The 16,787-nt window shown below is 39.7% G+C and overlaps 4 protein-coding genes across 11 annotated transcripts in view; 2 read left to right on the forward strand and 2 right to left on the reverse strand.

The window, feature by feature from the left end:
- Nucleotides 1-2,447, forward strand: part of dip2bb (disco-interacting protein 2 homolog Bb) — a 39,855-nt gene extending 37,408 nt beyond the window's left edge. For all 5 annotated transcript variants that reach the window (XM_047583986.1, XM_047583989.1, XM_047583987.1 and 2 more), the window contains one exon: nucleotides 965-2,447. In XM_047583986.1, coding sequence (XP_047439942.1) covers nucleotides 965-1,217 — 253 coding nt within the window. In that variant the 3' untranslated portion in view covers nucleotides 1,218-2,447. The remainder of the gene's footprint in view (nucleotides 1-964) is intronic.
- atf1 (activating transcription factor 1) lies at nucleotides 1,193-11,338 on the forward strand. Of its 3 annotated transcripts, XM_047583991.1 has the most exons (8): nucleotides 4,876-5,046; nucleotides 5,825-5,928; nucleotides 6,801-6,923; nucleotides 7,061-7,158; nucleotides 7,254-7,387; nucleotides 8,541-8,723; nucleotides 9,980-10,133; nucleotides 10,466-11,338. In XM_047583991.1, the coding sequence occupies exons 2-8, from the start codon at nucleotides 5,830-5,832 to the stop codon at nucleotides 10,608-10,610; spliced, it is 936 nt and encodes a 311-aa protein (XP_047439947.1). In that variant the 5' UTR covers nucleotides 4,876-5,046; nucleotides 5,825-5,829; the 3' UTR covers nucleotides 10,611-11,338. The 3 variants fall into 3 exon arrangements, with proteins under 3 accessions (XP_047439949.1, XP_047439947.1, XP_047439948.1); XM_047583993.1 differs by lacking the exons at nucleotides 4,876-5,046; nucleotides 5,825-5,928 and adding an exon at nucleotides 1,193-1,213; XM_047583992.1 differs by lacking the exon at nucleotides 5,825-5,928 and having other exon boundaries at nucleotides 4,878-5,046.
- LOC125007277 (putative methyltransferase-like protein 7A) lies at nucleotides 10,939-13,781 on the reverse strand. Of its 2 annotated transcripts, none has more exons than XM_047583994.1 (2): nucleotides 13,179-13,781; nucleotides 10,939-12,408 (listed from the first exon to the last, which is right to left on the reverse strand). In XM_047583994.1, exons 1-2 carry the CDS (start codon nucleotides 13,674-13,676, stop codon nucleotides 12,172-12,174), a joined length of 735 nt encoding a protein of 244 aa, XP_047439950.1. In that variant the 5' UTR covers nucleotides 13,677-13,781; the 3' UTR covers nucleotides 10,939-12,171. The 2 variants fall into 2 exon arrangements, with proteins under 2 accessions (XP_047439950.1, XP_047439951.1); XM_047583995.1 differs by having other exon boundaries at nucleotides 12,273-12,408; nucleotides 13,157-13,781.
- Nucleotides 13,782-13,933: 152 nt separating this feature from the next.
- Nucleotides 13,934-16,578, reverse strand: mettl7a.1 (methyltransferase like 7A, tandem duplicate 1). The gene is made up of 2 exons (XM_047583996.1): nucleotides 16,024-16,578; nucleotides 13,934-14,465 (listed from the first exon to the last, which is right to left on the reverse strand). Exons 1-2 carry the CDS (start codon nucleotides 16,516-16,518, stop codon nucleotides 14,232-14,234), a joined length of 729 nt encoding a protein of 242 aa, XP_047439952.1. The 5' UTR covers nucleotides 16,519-16,578; the 3' UTR covers nucleotides 13,934-14,231.
- Nucleotides 16,579-16,787: the final 209 nt, after the last annotated feature.

The following is a 16,787-nucleotide window of genomic DNA, read 5'->3' on the forward strand; positions in this document are numbered from 1 at the left end:
GTTCCTAGGCAGTAATATAGATAATATTACAGATAGTATGGAACAATAGGGGGGAAAAATAGTTCATTGATTCTTCAAATTGTTAGAACATTATGTAAATGAATGAAGATTTAAATAAGAAAGATTGGGAGGAAAGAGAAAATATATCTTAGAAAAAGGAAAATAGTTCTATAAATCTATTTCTAATATTTAATGTGAAAGCTTGATTGATGTTTAGGCATAACATTAAAAGCACTGACAGGAGAAGTAAATAACATTGACCATCTTGTGACAAGTCAGCGTTCTGTGGTAGTTATGTGTACCACCCATCTGGACCAAACACCCCAACCCCATAGTAATGACAATCCTTGATGGCAGCAGCCATCCCCAGCAGGATGCAGCCTGACACAGACACACACGCACAAACACACACGCACACACACGCACACACACACACACGCACGCACACACACACACTAAACTAAACTAAACTAAATGCCTTGTGTTGCTTGTGTAAAGTGCCTGAGGAGCACTTTACACAAATGTCCTCAAACTGTCAGTATAAAACTTAAACTGGTTCTCAGAAAGATAGCTAGATAGAACATGAAGAACAGCACAAGGTGTTGACCTGGCCTCCAAATTCACTAGATCCCAAACTGATCAAGTATCTGTGGGATGATCCACAGAGGTGCCTCCCCTCGACCCAAGGACCCAAACACCCCCACTAACAACATTACTTTACCAGACACCACAGGACACCCTCAGAAGACCCATGTCCATTCTCTGATGATAACCGTTTTGGAGGCACTAGCAAGACCTACACAATATTAAGAATGTGGTCATAATGTTACACCTGATCGATGTATCTCTCAGGTTAAACTCTAACTAAACAAATGATATATTTTAGTCATAACATCTTCATCAAATCAGTTATTCTTTCTGTGAACTTTAACCAGAGATCTCTCCTATACCTCTTTTCTCTTAGTGCTGTGTTTACATGGACCAACCTGCTAGTGGTGGTGTCGGAGCTGTGTGGTTCAGAGCAGGATGCGCTGGACCTGGTGCCTCTGATAACCAACGTGGTCCTGGAGGAGCACCACCTCATCGTGGGTGTAGTGGTTATCGTGGACCCCGGGGTTATACCCATCAACTCCAGAGGGGAGAAGCAACGCATGCACCTCCGCGACTCCTTCCTCGCTGACCAGCTAGATCCTATCTATGTTGCTTACAACATGTGAGTGCTCGTGGCATTCTGAGCTTGTTGAGTGTTCTGCGCCATCATCCCGTGCACTGACTTGGCAGAGGGTGTAAAGCAAATGCATGAACCACGTGTACAGACGCCCAGCCCTGTGTGACACCAGCATATCGTGGCTACTGCATGTCTGTGATTGGATCTGCCATGTCTGGAGTTGTTCACTGTGTTTTTATAAATATAATTCTGCAGATGGGACTATGGTGACATGTTCTGCACATTGCAATGAAAAAAAGTCCCTGCTGCACTTATTTTAATTTGTTTTTTGTTTGTTTGTTTTTTTGGAGAAAGGGCAAAACAACACTAACAAAAGGACCACTTTATAATGAATACTGTACTAGTCTAGTCTGTGATCATTTTCTTATTCTGTAGTTATAACAAACACGCTCCCTTTCGTGTCCACACAGAGCTACTAAACTGAAATCAGCAACTTGAAAATATTTTTACATGCAGCTTGCAAACAAACGCACACAAACGCATGTGCTGAGCCCATTTCTCACCAACATGGATGAACTACAGGGTGGAACAGTTTCATGTGTGCATTATTTACAGAAGCTTATATTTTTCCCCCTTGATAATAAAGCCAAATAGATTTTCCTCCCTAATATATTTCCTGCCTTATAAAACTTCAGCCATACATTCCTATCTTAATTTTTATTGAATTCACTATTAGTGGCTGTTTATTCTCCTTTGGGTTTGACCAGTAGAGGAAATCCTGACAGATATCCAAAGGTATAAGAGGAAAGAGGCCATATTCTGTACTGTACCTACAAGGGCCTCATTGTATTTTAGATACTGTGTGTTGCTGTATAGATATTTTTAATTGTATAAATGTATAAATGCGCCTCTCTCAGTTGGTTTCAGGATAGTTAACCAAGCTGGGAGATTATAATAGTAGCAGAAAGAAGATAATGTAAATAAGAGTTAACAGTTTTGAAAGTCTTTTTGAAGAAAGACAAGAGCTATATAACTGAGGGTAGAGATAAATAAATAAAACGTGTTAGCCAGGACAGATATAACATTGCACTTTCTCAAACAAATCATCTATTTTATTATAACAACGAGGCATTACACGTAATAGAGCGTATATTATTTTGAAGACTCTTGATTGAAGTGGCTTTGAGAGTGTCCTGGGAAGACTGTCACTGTTTATGCTAGGAAACCTTCCTAATGGCCACTGGTAATAAAAAAAAAAAAAAAGAAATTAAAAAAAAAAGAAAGAAATCAAGACTAAGCCCTATGTTATGACTGTTTTCAGGCTACCAGGTTGTTTTGTAAAAAAAAAAAAAAAAAAAAAAAAAGCAGGCCACAGCTGTTCATCTATGATCCATTCTCCATTGTCCTTTGTAACGCTGGACAGCCATGCCCTTCTTGGTTTTACATAATAGCACGTGTTTAATGGCTTGGCCCTTTTCCTCTCAGTACTGAAAAGTTCATTCAGTCTTTGTGCAACTTTGTAAATAGTTACTCTGAGATACAAAAGCCTTGTTGTTGGTACTGTGAGGCAGGTCATCATTTACCTGGATTTTTTTCCTGTTTTCAGTCACTGGATTTCTAAGCACTTGCGAATGCAGTTTGCAAAGCTGAGCCAGGTTTTAAATGTCTGTGATTGGCAAATAAAAAAATAATGTATAAAGGGTTTTTAAAATAATTCCATTAAGAGATATATTTGCAAACATCTATTTGGTTTCCTGCAATCTTGTGCTTTCCTTGTGCTCCTCGCCATCATTTTTAAGTTCTTGGATTATACTGTAGTTCAGTGATGAACCCTTAATGTCAGCATGTAAATAGCTTTGTTCTTTTTGGACTTTCACAGTTGTCCTATCATAACATTCAATCATGCCAAACACAATTTTAAAAAGGTCTTAAATCATTTAAGGTAAAAAGGAATGATGACCATTTAATTATTGCACTTTGCACTAATGGTACTTAGTAGGTTTCTCCCCTCTCTCCCTTGAGTGTGTTCGACACACACACACACATATATGTATGTATGTGTGTGTGTATATATATGGTAAATGGTAAATGGTCATGCTTTTAAATAGCGCTTTTCTACCTATTGGTACTCAAAGCGCTTTACACTCACAGACACATCCACCCATTCGCTCACACAAACACACACACATTCACACACCAGTGCCATTTGCACTGGGAGCAACTGGGGGTTCAGTGTCGTGTTCAAGGACAGTTAGGCATGTGGCACATTCCGAGGATCGAACCGCTAACCCTCTGGTTCGTGGACAACTATACTATACATATATATTATACATACTGCTGGACTTGGTTGGTTGGTTTTCTGCAGTTCTAATTTTAAGAAGTAAAATGTCTAATAGCACTTCGTCTCAGCTTTAACCTTGCATCATACATTTGCAGCAGAATGTTCGCATGACTCAGCCAAGCACAGGGAGACATTGGCTTGAGGCACATCTTGTCTGGGGGCACAAATGGAGGACAGAGAGAGAGAGAGAGAGAAATATGTATGAAACTATTCAGGGACAAAACTCATAACACAGGGATGGACCAGGCGGTCCCTTGGTGCAATCTGTGAATAGAACCCACAAAATGTAGACATCTGTCAAAATGAATCTCCTTGTAATTACAGCAGACCTTGCAAACCTGATGATCAGAAAGAGAGGTTAACTGATAACCAGTGTCCATCTACCATCTACCTGCTTCGCTGGGAAGTCTACAAGGGCTTCTTCTGGTTTCCACTCTTTTTCTCTGTCAAAGTTCTTACACACTATGCAATCCCAATGACGGTGCAATTTAATTTCAAAGCTTGCACAGTCTGGTGAAGTAAACATGATGCTAAAACGTTGTTGTTGTTTTTTTGTAATAACTAGGACTAACTGATGAAATTTAACCAGTAGTGTACTTAAAAACGGTATTCATCTCTTGAGTTGTTCTGTCAATACTTTGTGTATGCACTCTTAGTATGTTGTATTTTAATTACTTGGTGAAATCTAAACTTGCTCCAGGAGGGTGTGAGGAGGTGTTTTAATTCGTATAGTTTCAAAAATAATAAATCAAGGTGGTACACCCCTTCCCCCTTTCTCACTTATTTTCTATTTTGGTTTGTTGTACTTTGTTTTATACTTTGTGTATAAGTAATACGGAATAAACAGAAACATTTAATCAGTTCGGAGGTGTGGATATTTGTGAATTTGCGTTATTACAGTAACATTTGTGGTGTAGCAATGAATAAGTGTGTTGGCTTCTATAATACATCATAAATTATAAGATGATCAAGTGAGGGTAAAGTCTTGAGTAAGCATGGATCTTGGCTTTGAAATGCATGTATCAGGCATAACATTATGACTACCTTCCTAATATATGTATTAACAGTTGACGTTTGTCCTGTTGTTTACACACAGATGTGTAGATTCTTATGGCCTGAGGGACAAACGACCTCCTCATCCTCTCTGTGTAGCAGAACAGAGACGGCAGAAAGAACAGTATGTTCTCCAATGAAATGTGCTAAGTACAACAATGAGGTAGAAAATAAAAATTAAAGCACTTCTGAAATGAACTTGTAACAGTTGCTTTGTGTCTACTGCCTGCTCAACTCTTTCCACCAATCACAACCTACAGAAGCTAATACGTAGCGCTCCTCTGTGTAGCAGCACCGCCCATTTCCTTTGAAACTGGTCAGCGGATTTTTTTTTTTTTTTAAGCTGACATCTTTGTGTTTTTAGCTTGTTAGCCATCGCTGCTAAGTAACTTTTTCGGGGCTGCTTCCCGATTAAAAGCATATTCACGAATTGTCCGAAGTCAACCACGCCGTGAACGACAGCAGTTACGCTTCCTTTGAAAAGGTAAAGAGTGCCTCATCGAGCGGTAGTACTGCGCTCCTCTGCTCCGCTGCGGCGGTAATGGCGGCCGCGTCTGCTCGTCGCCGCTTTGACGAAGAGGGAAGGTGTAGTTAGCTTAATGGCTCCCCGTATCGCTGACGTCTATTGACGCGGTAACTTGCGTGCCAGTGACAGAGTTGCACATATTTGCTCATTGAGACAAAAGCGCTTCCATCCTGTGAGTCGGGAGCGGCTAAAATTGCCCGGCATGTTGCTATTAAAACGGCTGTTTTTTAAACACTTTTAACGGATTGGTGTCCAGTTTGACCGAACGTTAGCCTCCGTAAACTAGCAGCGGGAACGTTAGAAGCTCTGGCGCTCTAGCTTGTCTTACGTTTTCACACCATATGTGTTACTTTGATTTTTTTTGCTCTTGTGAATTTGCATACTTTAAATTTAAGCATTAAATAATGGAGGGCGGGAAAACTAACGAGTGTTGACCGTTGGGCCTAGCTATGTTTCGCAACTCCATGTTAACTTGCACAGGCTAACACGATTGAAGAGGAAGTTGACTTTTTCGTTAGCTTGAACTCGCCTGCTTTAAACTTCTGAATAAACAATTGTCTCAAGTGAGAGTGTGATTTGATATCGCACCCATTTCGCTTTCATGCTGTTGCAAAAAATATCTAGTAACACAAGAAGTGTGCAGGCCACAGTGGAGTGATTATAGCATATTAACAGGCAGGCAGTCTCAGCCCTAGAACCACTGTAAAACAGGTAATATTGATTTATTTCTTCCCAGTTACTATGGAAGAAGTACAGCAGGGCAGCAATGGCACTGAGTCACAGACTGCAACCATTCCCACTACCATCACAGCCTCTCAGTTCTCACAGATAGCACAACAGGTAACTTAAAACACCCCCTTTTAAAATGCCATTTAAATAAGTAATAATAAAAAGGTACTACATTGGCATAGTAGCTCCACGTGTCATTCTGAAAGCACAAGTCAAATGTTGTCTTATTCTCTCAGCTGCAGGTGTATTTGTCTACCTTTTAAAAAAGAAAAACACAGACACAACCCATTTGTTCACCCACAGATTAAAAATCAAGATGGATCCATATCTTGTCTGTAGAAGAAACACTGAGTTCAAGAGAGTGTTAAGTTTTATGGGTTCAAATCTTGATAGCAGTTCAAACCCTAACATGCAATTACTTACAATCGATCCACCAGTTATTGGCCTCAGAAAATTAGATTTTTAAGGATTGTGCACCCAGGATCAGTTCTGCTTTTGACATCTAGTGATACAGACTTTTATGGGACACCGACACTGAAGATTACAGCCACTATCTCACCAAATAGTGAGATGATATGATTGTGTTTATGGTGTTCATTAAAAAAAATCTCCACTATTTATCTTGCAAAAGTAACACACGGTTACTCTTGACTGTCAATAGAGTAAGTCTTCAAGCAATAAACTTAAAGCAGTTCAAAGTAACCACGACATGGTCTCTCTCATGGTCTCAGGCAAATGGCTGCTCAGCTTTTCAAATCCATTTTTTTAATTTGCGGAGGAATGCAAGCAAGTAAATATCTCAGTTCAACACACAGCAAAACCAGGAGTAAACAAGAGTGCCTTCTTGTAATTTGATAGTTTTTGTTACTTTTAACTTCTTTTACTTAAAACCAGTGGGAAATTTCAGTGTGATTCTGAGCTCACGTATATGCACACACACAGCATATGAATGTCCAGTATGTTGTCAATTTTATTTTTTCTAGATGTCACTGGGTGGTTCTGCTGTCACTGTTGTACAACTGCCAGGTGGTCAGTTTCAGGTTCAAGGAGTGATCCAGTCTGCACAGTCATCTGTCATTCAGTCCCCTCAGGTGCAGAATGCACAGGTAAGACCTTTGTGGGAGTATAGTAAATGATTTTAAATGACAGCCTCTGTTTTCAATCATTTTGATCATAAACTGTCAGTATAGCATTTTGTACAATTACTCATGTGCATCTTTTAATCCATCTTTCCTCTTACAAGGCCCAGGATACAGACAGCGACGATTCACAGGACTCATCAGACAGTGGAGCAGCAGCTCAGAAGACCAGAGAAATACTGGCAAGACGGCCATCGTACAGGTATAAGAACAAACACTGAAAAAACACAAGAACACACTTCACATTTAATAAATACAAATTGTAATCCAAGGAACCTTTCCCTTCTCAACGTGTAGAAAAATCCTAAACGAGCTTTCATCAGAGGAGGTGTCTCACATTGAGGGAAAGGATAACAGTCCGGTATCCACGGTAGTCACAGGTGTTACAGTACCAACCACCCCAATCTACCAGACCAGCAGCGGCCAGTACAGTAAGTATCTCCAGAAAAAGGAGCAAGCATCAAAGTCAAGAAATTGAAAATGCCTTCAAATGGGATATATCATATTTCTTCAAATAGTGCCTGGGGCCACTGTTTACTTTAACTACAGAAGCATAATGCACTTTATTTAAAGCCTGCTTGTATAGAAAACATCATATTTTAGTTTCAACTATGGTATGACCACCCCCTTTTGTCCTGTTAAAGTTAATACATTTAACTGTTCATACAAATCCAACACATCTTGTATCTCTTTCCAATAAAAGCCCACTAGTTTCTTGAGTTGACAGAAGTTAAATAAGTCAAGATTGTGTAGTCTTGAATAAAGTGTACATTATCGGCCTTGCAGACCATGGCGACAGCCAGAATGTCCTCTTCTGCTTGTTAGGGGGTATTCAGGTGTAACATTATCAGCAGGAGAGCTGTTACTATGGAAAGCTTTTAAGGTAACAGGTCATCATCAACTCAAGTAATGTTGTCTTAATGTCCCCTCAACACAAAATATATTAGAGACTCATACAGAACTGAAAAGAAACAAAGCCTAGGTTTAAAAAAAAAACATAACAAGAATATTGTTGTTGTATATTTACATTGCATCTATCCCCCTGTTGCAAGGGAAAAGCTTGGACTCCTATATCTTGGAGCTGGCTTTTATTTGCAGCTCTGACTCAGTCAGCAGAGTGGGTTGTCCAATAATTACAGCATTTGATTTCGATCCCTCATCTGTCTACTTGTGGAATTGTTCTTATGTTAGAAACTGAAACTGACAGGGAATGGTTGAATGAAATAGTGCTTAGACTAAGTTAGAATATAAGTACAAGCCATTTCCCATTTGTTTGCATTATCAAAAATCTGGGGTTTAATTGACAATTGTTTGCATATCTTACTAATTGAAAGGATCAATTTTGTTTTTCTGCAAAGGGAACACACATAATCAGGATTATTAAGTATGATTATGTATTGTATGCTTCCATGTTATTATACTTACCAGTCACCTGTCTTAAATGGATTAAAAATGGCACAAAAAAGTGATTATTTCATTGTTACTTTTTTAATAATAAAATGAAATACCCCATAAATTTTTATTTATTTTTTTATTTTTAACCTGTCCTTCCCAGTTCTAATGCCAACTGTGTGATTATTCTAGTTACCATTGCTGCTAATGGCGCAATCCAGCTGGCATCTCCAGGGTCCGAAGGCCTTCAGGGATTACAGGCCGTAACCATGGCCAACTCTGGTGGATCCCAGCAAGGCACCACCATCCTTCAGTATGCGCAGACACCTGATGGCCAGCAGATACTGGTGCCGAGCAATCAAGTTGTTGTACAAGGTGAGCTAATCAAAGAGTCTCTACGTGTTTGCTTTAGCCAAATGTATGTATCTACCTACTGTTTTTCAAAAACAGCAGGTACATCAATGTTATGGTGTAAATTAGTGGGTCATGTGGCATCCCTGTTCAGATTGGAGTCGAGCCAATAAAATCCCAGGTCGATTGCCGGGTCATTTGACCGTCGACCTGGGTATTGCATGTGATGTGAAAGGGGCTTATGACAGATGTTTGTTTCTCTTGCTTCTCCTGCTGTTCTCTCTCTTTTCTATCTCTACCCTGCCAGCCTTAGGCAGAAGGTTCCCTCCATAGGAGCTGGGTTGTGCTCAACATTTCTTCCTATTAAAAGGGAAATTCTCCTTGCTGCTGTTGCCTTCAGGCTGCTCTGGAGGTTTCAGGCTGGATTTTGTAAAGCGTCTTGAGACAATTAGTGTTGTTATTGACGCTATATAAATAAAATTGAATTGAAAACGAATTGAATGGGATTTTGGCAAAATAACTGCCCGGCAACCATATAAAATGCATTCAGCTGTTTTGTGACCCGCCTTTGATTGAGATTAGAGAAAAACTCAATATGAAATGTAGAAGTATGGGCAAGTACACATACCAGGTTGAATACCTCGTACGGGCATGGACCATTTTTCTAATTCCAACAAGTTTCAAGATAGGCTGCTTTTTTGGAAGCTTTCCAGAGCTGTAAAAATGCCACTCGCAGATGAAGAAACTGCTGTGTGGTGTCTTTGTGATTGAAAATCTTCAAACTAAATCTTGTACTTTATCTGCATACAGCCTCTTAACTGTAGTAACCTGCCCAACACAGCTCATTGATTTCTATTTTCTTTATTTCATTGATTTTCAATTATTTTTCTTTTTCATTAATCAGAAGGATTGTTATTTGTAGAAGGATGTCCTCATTAATTACTAGTTTGTGCCTCTCATGGGACTTTAATTAAATTGTTCTCAGTGAGGCAAGAAGAATGGAAATAAGTCAGAATCAGCTTTATTGGCCAAGTATGTTTGCTCAAAGATACAAGTAAAGCATTTAAATAAGCACATGTCGCTACATGTTGAAGTAACATCCACACAAAGGTCAATGTCATTTACTTCTCCTGTCGGTTGTCATAATGTTAATGATCAGTGTGGTGTGTTTGTATGTTTGTGTTTAAAGACCTCTCAAGTGATGAGTGTGTGAGCTGGTATGAGCTCATACAACACCTGAGCAGGCTGTTGTTATTTAATGACCATTGTGTTTCACTCAGGTGCAGGAGGAGAAATGCAGACGTACCAGATCCGCACAGCGTCCGCATCCAGTTCTCTGCCTCAGACTGTAGTCATGACGTCTCCTGTGGGACTGTCCCAGACTAAGAGTGATGATCCAACAATGAAGAGAGAGATCAGACTTGCGAAAAACAGGTAAGACTTTATTTCTGGGTAAAAGTCAGAAAGCATCAAAGTATCTTTGAGAAGCGTCATTTTCATGTCTTTAGTTGGGTATTTGGTAATGAATATTTAAGTGAACAGGTCAATGATGATCTTAATCAAACCTCTTTGCAGTTTACAGACCCTAAGACCCTAAATATTTCTTTTTACTGCTGTTTAGCACTGAGTGAAATCCTGTGTCAAGATATAATATGTAGGTTGATGTTACAGCTTTGATATTCGGTACACTGTGATATTCTGTGGGTGGCCTCATTACATAATCTTTCAGTTGGACAAACAGTTGCACATTTCTTCCCCTGTTCCAGAGAGGCAGCTCGCGAGTGTCGACGGAAGAAAAAGGAATATGTTAAATGTCTGGAAAACCGTGTCGCTGTTCTTGAGAACCAAAACAAAACTCTGATTGAAGAACTCAAAACTTTAAAGGATCTTTATTGTGTCAAAACGGGATAACTTGTCTGTCTGAGCTCGAGGATTGAGAGATAGTGTGACAGTGGCACAGCTCAGCCAGTTGGACGTGATGGGGTTTCTGGGAACACTTCATTTCGGGCTGAGATTATTCTTCTTCTTCTTTTTTTTTTTTTTTTTTTTACTCTATTTGATATAAATGTGACTTATGGCAGTGAGATTTACAAATAAAAACAAATTGGCCATTTTTCCACCTGCTGTTTTTTAAAAATTTGCTAATGCTATAACATTTATAGTTGTGTACATTTTTAATACCCGGAGGTTTGAAATTGTGAGCTTTAACGCGGAGTCTCAGTTTCTAAATGTTTTTTTGTTTTGTTTTGTTTTTTTGTTTTTTTTGATTGTGTTTTTAAAAATGTTGCTGTTGGAGGTTTTTATCTACCATCTACAGATTTTTGACTGCTTTGATTACAACACAGAGAGAACTTCAATTTATTCTGTCAACCAGCAATTCCCCTCATTTCCCTGTAAGGAGATGTTACAATTGTCATTCCTTATTTTTGTGCAATGGAATATAAAGGGTAACAGGAAAAGATGCCATTAAGTGTGGCCTGTTGGGGTGTTTCATGGCAGATATTTAGACAATCAGGGAAAAAAGCACAGTGTCCAGGTAATATTTATTATGTACTTCTTGGGAGGGGAGGGAGAGAAGAACAAAACAGTGTATGAAACGTTGCTCATTCTGTAAGTAAATAAATATATTTTCACTCAAATATGTTTATTGTGGCTACTGTAAGTAGAAATGTGAACATATCCCGTTTACCTACAGGGTGCATGCACTGTAATCTCACTAATCCTTGGGCCACATTTAACCTGCATGGGACTCCATGTATTGACAACTAGCATTAAAATGCGTCTACAGTTGTCTTCCATTCCCCACTTTATAACGAAATAAACACGTAGCCTACATCATTTGGGGCATCGTACCATATTGTGTCTCAACAACTGTTGTCTTCAAAACAATGGATCAGAACCATGAACAGTGCTGGTTGTTGTATGTGCACATGGTAACTTGACAGAATATGTGGAACATAGACACATAACTATCTATTTGTTCCTCTCCTGATGTTGTTTTAGGAACCTGCACAATGTTCAGATTGAACCAAGGAAGTGTCCATATGCACAGCAAAGTCACTGCTGTGCTGTTTGCGGCACATATCTGTGCAATGTGAGTAAACAAACAGCTACAAGGACAAAAGATAACATGAGGCTCTCCCTATTTATGAATAGACAATACAGGGCCTTTTCCTTTTCTGCTCATCATTCTCAAAATTGTCTTTGTTGTTTTCTCCACTGATGCAAATGTTTATTCTTTATTAAATTTTGCAAATAAACTCAGAGTTTTTATGTGCTTGCAGATCAACTGCTTTCGCTAAAATGACCCCATGCGGCCTCAAATTGAATCCAGTGTTTTGGTAATGTCTGTGTGAACTACAAATAGACCACTGAAATTGTTGCTGGTTAGCAGCCAGTAAAAATACAAGCCCACTGAAAATATTTTCACAGCCCACAAGTTGCAGTACAACCTGTCCAATATCCCTTACAGTTACTTAATAGAATATCCCATGATATGTGGCCTTATCATTAAAGTGACCTCTGGAGCTTCAAAATATTTTATGTGAAGTTCGGCAAAACCAGCCGCCTCTAGGTCTTTCCACGTTGCTCTGGTAATCGTGCAACCGTCACCGAGATAATACCACAGTGGGTCAAACACATACTGAAAGAAGTATATCCACGAGGAGGGGTCTGATACCACGTGCTCCATGAAGTAGAAGGCTCCACCCTGTTGGAGAGAACCAAGAAAAACAAATCATTAAATCAGTCAAATTAGTGGTCATGTTTATGGACTACCATCCAAGCAAAGCTGCAGATTTCCCTCAGAGCTCCCCGGTGCATTGCATGTTAACTTGGGTTTGGAAGGAACTTTATTTGGGGAATAAAATCATGTAAATGCACTATCAAATCACTATTGGTAGGTTGCCAGTGCCACTAAGCTTCGTGTGATTCTGCAGGGTGCACATAGGCTGACAGATGATGGTAATCTATCATAACATTTTGAAGACTGACAGGGAAAATGAGGTGGAAATTTAACATTTTGTCCTTAAAGTTGATGTTGAAAGAAATGCCAGTGGAAAGATGTGAGAAATTGTGATATAGTCTACAACTGGGACAGAGCACCTGCAAAACTACAGTTTTTGTTAAGTGTTCCCAGTCCGAAGGGGTCAGTACAAAGGAAGTCCAAGGAAAGAAAACTGGTTAACTGGAGGAAGACAAGGAGCCATTTCTGTGGTTGTTTCTGAAGACCCGGGTTTTTGAAGTTTTTTTTCAATCAAACAAATCAAATGTGTTGTTACACAATCGTTAAAGGACGCGCATAGGTGAGTTATCCCCACATCATGGTCGGGAATGTGCGACTGTGTTTATATACAGCTTGTATGGAACACTCTGTATTGACCATGGAAGCGCACTGGCAAGACAAACAAACAAAAAAAATGGGATTAGGGTCATTATGTTATGGCTAATCGGCGTACCTATCACCACACCGGGACTCACTGTTTTGAGGACTCGTCGGGCCTCCTGCAGGACCAGCTTGACATCGGTGACAGAGCACAGGACCAAGGTGCAGACAACAACGTCTACAGACTCGTCCTTTACCTCCTCCATGTCCTCCGCAGAGACGACTAGAAAGCCGTCATAAGTCAGATGCTTGTTTGCGTCCATGCTCATCCGCAGGTACTTCTCGAAGTGCGGGTTGTGGTCGGTGCAGATCACGGTGCAGCCATACGGGTAAAATTTAAAGTTTGCGCCGCTGCCGCATCCGATCTCCAGCAGGCGAAGCGTGCCGTCGGCGTCTGCAAATTTGCCCACGTTCCGGAAAAGCTCCCTCTTCATTTTGTGCACTTTGTCGTTGTATGAAAACGTTATATTGTAGGCGAGCAAGGGGAAGAGGCGTTTGTACACACCACACAGGCCTAAGATCTCCATCAGCTTTAAGGGTAAAGTCAACGTTAAGCAAAATAATCTGCACACTTTGATAAGACAAGACGTCATTTTCCTCTCAGGCTTCCTAGGACACCTCAGCACGGATTTAAGAAGATCACGAGATTACTTTCTTCATACTTGACCATCAGTGTATAATTTGGCCACACGGCGGCGCAAGTAGACTTGAGAAATAAGGCCATGTTCTCCCATTTATTTGACTTTAAAGCAAATCATGCTGCAGAATAAACCACATTCTTTGACTCAGTCACAGCAAAAGACACAAACTTAATGAGTTATTAGAAAAGCTACAAACGACTGGCACAATAGGAAGTGCTCTATAATTTTATTAGCAAGCAGTTTGGAGATGAGGGGTGAGGACCAAAGTAACACCAAGACATAATTGTCACTTCAACTGTATACAAAATTAGCTTTGTATGTCATCTAGGTGAAGTTTTCATGTGGTGTTTTCTACAAAATAACATAACTTCCCCAATACAAAAATAAAATTAGTTTCAAAGTGACTGGTGTCCAGTGGTTATCACAAAAGGAGAGGCATTTAAATGCTTGGCATGTTGACAGACTGGTTTACAGTTGTGGCTTTCTAGAAGGCTGATCGGGCAGCATCTATTTCACGGCATAGCCAATGATGTGCGGTTTGATTAAGGCTGTGAGGGGTGCTTCGATGTGTCTCAGTTTGAGGTCAGAGAATCCAGCGTCCTCCAAATACTTCCACGTTTCCCGGATGACCTCGCATCCGTCGCCGAAGTAATACCACAAAGGCTGGACAACATGCTGGAAGAAGTAGACCCAGGTCGAGGGGTCCGCGGCTACGTGCTCCAAGAAAAATAAAGCTCCACCCTGCAAGAGAACAATTTGCAAATTTTAACTATATATATATTTTTCAAATAATTAATAGCCTAGCTGCATGTATAGGGGATCATTTCTCTGCTTTGCATCAGCATGTTGGAGAAAATTAGTTCCAGTTGCATTTCTTTTCAATTTGTATTCCTAAGAAAACCAAATGATCTAACACATTGGCTTGAACTCAAAAATAATCCTGCTCTTTTGTTCATTGTCATTTTTCCTGGATGTTTGAACTTTACTATACAAAAGGAGTCATTGTAAATCCAGAGCCTGGCATCATATAAAAGGCCGTTTTCATATCCATCTGCTGAAAGTTAAATCTTTCTCAAAGCTCATCTAAACTAAATGGTTTTAGAGCAGACACTACAAGTTGTTATGACGAAAGACACAAAAATCATAATAACTCAACAGCCATAAATAAATACATTTTGCCAAGGAATAGCATGTTATACAACTCAGGTTATACATTTTGGATGAATAAGTCTATCCTCTAAAAACAATAGGCATAAAAAGTTAGATGCATTTTATAAATGTTTTACTGGCTCGCGCTGTATGACATAGAAAAATAACATAACTATTAATCAGAAAATATTATATATGGTAATATATTTTAGATACAGCTATGAAGCTTCAGCAGTTAATTGCGTATTAAATATATTATATATACTACATTATACCATTTTTTTACATTCTACATTCATTTCGCAGTGCAATAGGCAGGCAAATATTGTACCATGACGTCAACAACTTGGTCTTTAACTATTCCATGGCTAGCTTAACACTAGTTTGTTCATCCAAACACATGTTTGGTAACTTAAAATCAAGGTCCCTAATCAAGGACACACTTTCTAAAGTCAGGAATACCAGGAGTCTTCCTATTGGTCAGGGATCACACATGTCCCAGAAGACTGTCTGATAGTAAAGTAAAATTCAACTCAATCGCGCTGTAAAACATCTCACCATTCCGTAACAGATAACTCCACCTTTGCCATGTCAATGCTCCTCTATCCATATTGCTACACCTCATTTGTCCTTCCTATGTAAATAATATATATTTACTTCTATTCCTTGTAGATTTGTATGCATGCAAATTTTGTTTATATATTTTTATTTATTTAGAGTTTTTTTATGTGCTACTGAGCTACTATGACCAAGCAGTATCCTTTGTGATTCAGTAAAGTCTAAATCTAACTTAGAGTCTAACTAGCTGAACTCATGGTACATTTTTTCAGTTGGGCCTTGTGTTAAAACGTGTTAAAAGACACACTGCCGCTGCACACCTTTAACAGCACTTCACTTTAATTTAGACCTACGTCCTATTAAAAGTTGTGACAACTGAAGACAATCCCTGTGCCATTTGTACAAGTGTGTGCATATATTAAATATTTAATATATATTTAATATATTAAATATTTATGTCTGTACCATGTCTGATCAGTGAGTTCATTAATTTACTGTGAATGATTAATCCACAAGTTACACTTAAATACGGCTCTTCTATCTAGAGCAGCAGTCCAACCAGCAGATCGCTCGGGGTGTCGTGACCACTTACTGGCCGGAGGATGCGATGAGCCTCCCGCAGGGTTTGCTGAACGTCGACGACAGAGCAGAGGACCAGGGTGCAGACGACAACGTCTACCGACTCATCCTCAACTGACCCCATGTCCTCCCCGGATGCCACCACAAACCTCTCGTACGTCAGCTGGTCGTTCTCGCCCATGCTTTTCTTCAGATATTTCTCAAAGTGCGGGTTCGGGTCGGTGCAGATCACCTTGCAGCCGGGCGGATAAAACTCAAAATTAGCGCCGGTGCCACAGCCGATTTCCAGAATGGTGAGCCGCCCGCCTGGCTTCGTGAACTCTGACAGACTGCGAAACAGCTCCTTCTTCTTATCGTGCATTTTCTTGTTGTAACATATCGATATCCGGTACAAGTAAATTGGGAAGATACGTTTGTATATTTCATACAGACCGAGCGCGTGGATCACGTGAAGAGGCAGACACAAGGCATTGACAACTGAAGACCAAAATTTCATGAATAAAGTCATTTTGCGACCTGTGGCGGGCGGCGACCAGTGGCGTCAGTAATAGTCCATCAACGTACTTAAAGGCAGTCAAAACGGAAGTACCGGAAGCAATTTCAAAGTAAAGGCCGAGAAGCACTGCTTGTCCGCTTCCACTAGTAAAGCCCCCTGGTCAACATATCATTTTTCTTTCTTTCTTTCTTTCTTTCTTTCTTTCTTTCTTTCTTTCTTTCTTTCTTTCTTTGGCCTTTTGGATAGAATTACAATATGTATAGTTTGTTTTTATTGAATTC

This window comes from Mugil cephalus, chromosome 4 (assembly GCF_022458985.1).
Source record: "Mugil cephalus isolate CIBA_MC_2020 chromosome 4, CIBA_Mcephalus_1.1, whole genome shotgun sequence".
NCBI lineage: Eukaryota > Metazoa > Chordata > Actinopteri > Mugiliformes > Mugilidae > Mugil > Mugil cephalus.